Source organism: Coffea eugenioides, chromosome 3 (assembly GCF_003713205.1).
Source record: "Coffea eugenioides isolate CCC68of chromosome 3, Ceug_1.0, whole genome shotgun sequence".
Taxonomy (NCBI): Eukaryota; Viridiplantae; Streptophyta; class Magnoliopsida; order Gentianales; family Rubiaceae; genus Coffea; species Coffea eugenioides.
In genome coordinates, this window is record NC_040037.1 from 21,600,059 (window position 1) to 21,605,698 (window position 5,640).

Consider the following 5,640-nt stretch of genomic DNA (forward strand, 5'->3'; position numbering starts at 1 on the left):
AATATAATGATTCACAAATGTAATATTACAGCTTACAATTAATGGAATTGCTTATAAAATAATGACCAGTATTTATCCAGCCCATTGGGCTCTTAAAATGAGTAATGGGTTCCTTGGAAAGTTGGATAGTTTTATGTTTGGCCTGAAATGATTTGCACATTCCGTACGTTGCCAATTGTTCTCCACAAATCATAGCCTCGATTGCCAATTGTTGTCATGCCATTAAAAGAAAAATCATTCCAATACCATTTTTATGAATAAGACTGACGATTACTAACCAAGACTAGAAATCCAAAAACTGGACCATGGGAGTATCAATGAAAGAAAGGCCTTAAAGAGGCAAATTAATACACAAGTTTTAACTAATAGCACCAAGTCTTTTATCACATCTGTCAGAAGGCTTAACATGACACCGAGAGCACTAAACTCAAAGCTTTGTAAATGCCTTCAAAACTAAGAATGTCGGTCATATTAGTAAAATACAAAAAAAAATGATTAAAACCATCGACAAAAGGAAATAAAGCCTAGGCCTAGCAATTAAAACAGAGAAGAATAGGGCCAGTAAGCTTCAAAGCTATAAAAGATTCTAAATCAAATTATATTGGGACAAATCAACTTCAATCCCAAGTCCATTCTTACGAACCCAACTAATTTCCTCATTTTCATTCTCAACAACAGGATTGCCAACATCACTTTGCAAATATGTGTCAACATCCATAGTTGTGCCCATGTTATATCCAGCTCTTGCAGTGGTAGAGATAACCACTTGCCAATCCTTATCAGTTGGATCTTCCACATAAAAAACTTGTGATGCTTGTGAAGCGAGTATAAATGGCTCAACATGAGGCCTCACGTTTGCAAAATTGACTAAAGTAAACCCATTAGCATCTTGTTTCATTCTCGAACCATTTGATATCCAATCACATTCGAATAACACCACCCGATGACCTCCGTAAATTAATTCAATCATATTTTTCAAGACGCCGAAGTAAACTAGTTCACTCAAAACTGGATTTTGATCCCTTATACTTGCAAAACTGGATGTTGTTGCATTGACTGTAACACCACTATTCTGCGTTTTTCTTTTCTTCTCAACTTCTTTGGTGTGAAACCGAAATCCATTAACAACAAACCTGTCATGTTGGATTCCAACAACATCTGGACCTTTAGCAAGGAACCTCAACTCTCTCAACACCGAAACATTTTGAGGAAGTTCTAACTTGTCAATCTGTAAAAAAAAAAAGAGTAAATAAATAAATAAAAAAAAGATGAAACTATATTTGAAGTCCTACAATTCAAATTGTACTTAATATTCAGAATTTTACTTACATGTTCAGCAAACCAACATGCAAAATTTTCGCTGTGCAAGCGCTCTTTTAGATGCTGTGGAATTTGAGGATGTCATTCTTCTATCAATATACGATGCTGCCTAGAAGTACATGAGTCAAAATTGTAATCATGCATTGAATTCTACAATAAAATTTTAATGCATCAAGTTGTAGTTGAACTTACTCTATGTAAGGTGTGACAGCATCACAATTAAATAAAATATACTGATGTGCTTTACTCAAGATATGAGCATCAAAGACTGTTGGCTTGCCCCTCCCCAAAGGATGTCCTGATTCAGAGAATATATCTAAACCATCTTCAATTTCCTTATGTACTTCTTCATTTCTGCTTGGACGATTGAATTTTGTCTCAACATAGTCCGCAAGATACAATGAGCAAAAGTTAATGCATTCTTCTGCCAAGTACCCTTGAGCAATCGAACCTTCAGGCCTACTTTTATTTCGAACATAAGATTTTAATGTTCCTAAGTACCTAAAGTATCATCATTCCAACCTCTCTAATTAGTTCCACAAATCAAAGAAAGCAAAAAAGGAATAAACATTTAAGGCATAATGAGAATTACAAGCAGTACCTCTCTATAGGATACATCCAACGATAATACACCGGCCCACCTAATTTCACTTCAGTTGCCAAATGAACAACTAAATGCACCATGACATCGAAGAAGGTTGGTGGGAAGCATTTCTCAAGATCGCAGAGTATGACGGCAATTTCACTTTCCAAACGAACCACATCTTGAGGACAAATAACTTTAGAACAAAGCTGCCTGAAGTATCTACTCAATCGAATCAAAGGATAGCGCACTGATTTTGGCAAAGTCTTTTTCAAAGCTATAGGCATCAATTGCTGCATTAGGATATGATTATCATGACTTTTAAGCCCTGAAATTCTTGGTGATTTTACTCGAACGCATCTTGAGACATTAGCTGCATAACCATCTGGAACTTTCACTTTTTTAGCACATTGCAAAACATAGTTTTCTGTTTTTTATCCATTGCAAAGGAAGATGGAGGTAAGTACACCTTTCCAGGTTCTGTCTCAATGGGATGCAGCTCTTTTCTTATTCCCATTTCTCTCAAATCACGGCGGGAATTATAATGGTCCTTTGCTTTATCCTCAATATCCAGCAATGTCCCCCAAATATTTTCACAAACATTCTTCTCAATGTGCATGAAGTCAAGATTGTGTCTTAAGACATTATCTTTCCAATATGGCAAGTCAAAGAAAATACTCCTCTTTTTCCAATTGAAAGGCAGCTTCGGATTACCTTTCACAAGTTTTCCAAATTTAATTTGCAAGTCTCCCAATTCACTCACAATCATATCCCCGGTTTGCAAAGGTGGTCGCTTTCCATGTTCTTCGGTGCCATCAAAGAATTGGGCTTGCTTTCTAAATTTATGCTTACTATCTAAGAATCTCCGATGACCCATATAGCAATATTTGAAACTATGAGTCAACCGTCGTGCATGAGTGAACTTGTGACAAACAGGACAAGCATATTCACCTTTAGTGCTCCAGCCAGATAACATTGCATATCCAGGGAAATCACTAATGGTCCACAACAGAGCTGCATGCAATTGAAAATTTTCTTTTTGGGATGCATCATAAGTTTGAATGCCAAAATCCCACAATTCGGTCAATTCTTTAACTAGAGGCTGTAGATAAACATCAATATTATTCCCAGGAGAGGATGGTCCGGGTATTAACAAGGACAACATGAAGTACGGTTGCTTCATACACATCCACGGAGGTAAGTTATATGGTATTAAAACTACAGGCCAAGTACTGTGTGTAGAACTCATGTTGTTGAATGGATTAAACCCGTCAGATGCCAACCCCAATCTAACATTTCGACAATCCTTAGCAAATTCTGGATGTAGATGGTCAAAAGTTTGCCAAGCTGGAGAATCAGCTGGATGTCTCATACAACCATCTTTTGTACGTTTTTCCTCATGCCATCTCATTTGAGATGCAATTTTAGAAGACATAAATAGTCTTTGTAATCTAGGTTTTAAGGGAAAATGCCACAACACTTTTTGAGGAATTTTCCTTTTTTCCCCAGTTGGATCATTTTCTGAAGCAACCCACCTAAGCTCGTTACATGTTTCGCATGAAGTTCTTTTTTCAGCACTACCCCAATAAAGAGAACAATCATTAGGACATGCATCGATCTTTTCATAACCCAGCCCCAATGTATTCATCAATTTCTCAGCCTCATAGTAAGAAGACGGCAAATTAGTCATGGCCTCCGGAAATGCTTCTCTCAACAGCTCAACAAGCATATTAAAAATCTTGTTACTCATCTTACCCAGGCATTTTAGGTGAAGCAAACGAATAATGAAAGACAATTTCGAGAAATTTTTGCAACCACTGTACAAATCCTGTTGAGAATCATCAATCAATTTGTAAAATTTTTCAGCCTCTAAAACAGGAATGTCCCCTTCTCTATTCAATTCATTTGTTCCATGTGGTATCCCAAATACATCATGGACCAAGTCTTGCATGTCATTAGTCCCATTTGAAACCCCAATTGATGTATTTTCAGAATTAGATGTGGCTTCATTGTAGTTTGAAAGTTCTCCATGTGCTATCCAATTATTATAACCCTTGATAAATCCTACCACTTTCAAATGATCATATGCTTCCATTTTTGTCACACAAACACCCATGCCGCAATCTTTGCAAGGACACAAAATCTTTCCGTCACAACTTGATCTAGAAAATGCGAAGTTTAGAAACATTTGAAGTCCTGTCTCGTACTTTTCACTTGTTCTTGGAAATTCCATCCATCTTTTATCCATACTTTTAATATAAATAAATGTCCTCCAACGAGCTTCCAATAGCCTACTTTTTAAACTCAGGTCGTGGCTTACAAGTCCCTAATTTCAAGTTCAAGAATTTACAGTCTACTAAATCAAGCAGCCAGCAAATAAAGGAAATCAACAAAATGCAAAATTTCTCAACAATCTATAAAAACAGAATTTGCAAGTAAGCGGATAGAAATTTTATTTACCTAATAACAGAAAAAAACCCTTCGTACCAACTCCTGCGCTCACGTCTTCGCAAAATTCCTAAATTCAATTTGAAATGTCAATGGTTAAACAAACACATGAGCGTGAAAACTGAAGGTGAAATTAAAGAATTTTACTAAATTTCCATCAAAGTATACATACATCTTTGGTGTGTAGTGATTAATTTTATAAGTCATGTCTTTAGAAAGGCATGCAACTGACGGCATAGGTAATTGGAAAAAAGAATGACATAAAAGTCCCCTAGCTTCTAATCATGCCTATGAAGATCCTTATGAACATGTCAAAATACTTTGACCCAACTGCATCAATGTCTCTGTCTTATTAATCTAAAAGTCCCCTTTTTTGGGCTCAAAATTTGCACTATAATAGACTGATCAAGTGCAGAAGACACTTAGTACAAGCGTTATACTATATATTTCAAGCAACTCATGTACTGATTAGACATACAATTTAAAACAGAAAAATGTTGTAAAGATGCAAGTACTACATAGAATTTAACATAGAAAAAAGCAATAGAGATATAAGTGATACCATTGGGTGAAATATGCACTTAGCCGGAGGACCACCTTTATGGCAAAAGCCAAAAGGCAGCAAAGGTTACCTTTGTTATGCAAATTTTGTGCCTCACATTGGCGGTCCATTATCTGCATCTTAATTGTCTTTGGGGTTACATAGTCACGGTTTCCCAATTCTGTCACCAGAATAATTTCCTGCTAGGCATATATAGACCATGGTCCTTGTTTCATTTATTTATATCGAACTTGTTGCTGAGTGTTCATGATTACGATAAGCAATGCAATTTGGTTGAAGCTCTCTATTCACAGTTTTGCTTAACCGTCCCCATCCCCAAACAGAACTAGCTGCCTAAACAAACTTCAATTACAGCTAGGTTTCATAGAAAAAAATGAAAAACAGGGGGGAATTGACATTTTAACGAACAGGTTTTGGGCAACATACTAATCACCCATGGACACTTTATTAGCTAGCCTATGTACAATTATGGCATGACAATAGAAAAAATGTAACATGGACATAAAGATCGATCTCCTCAAAAAATACGCAATCCAATTGAACAAATTTCCTCAAGTTTTCATCTCCATTGCAGCAAAAGAAAAAGCATCCAACACTGAGTTGCTATTAATGCTACAATTAGATAGATATCATATTTAAATCTTTCAATAATCTTAAATGAGGACAATATAACTCAACTAGCGACAGCTTAGGCCAAGAATCTTTACTTCTCAGAAAAAAATTTCCA

General features: G+C 36.1%; 1 protein-coding gene across 1 annotated transcript; it reads right to left on the reverse strand.

Moving 5' to 3' along the window:
* Positions 1-2,297: 2,297 nt before the first annotated feature.
* LOC113766301 lies at positions 2,298-4,019 on the reverse strand. The gene has a single exon (XM_027310508.1). The coding sequence runs from the start codon at positions 4,017-4,019 to the stop codon at positions 2,298-2,300; it is 1,722 nt and encodes a 573-aa protein (XP_027166309.1).
* Positions 4,020-5,640: the final 1,621 nt, after the last annotated feature.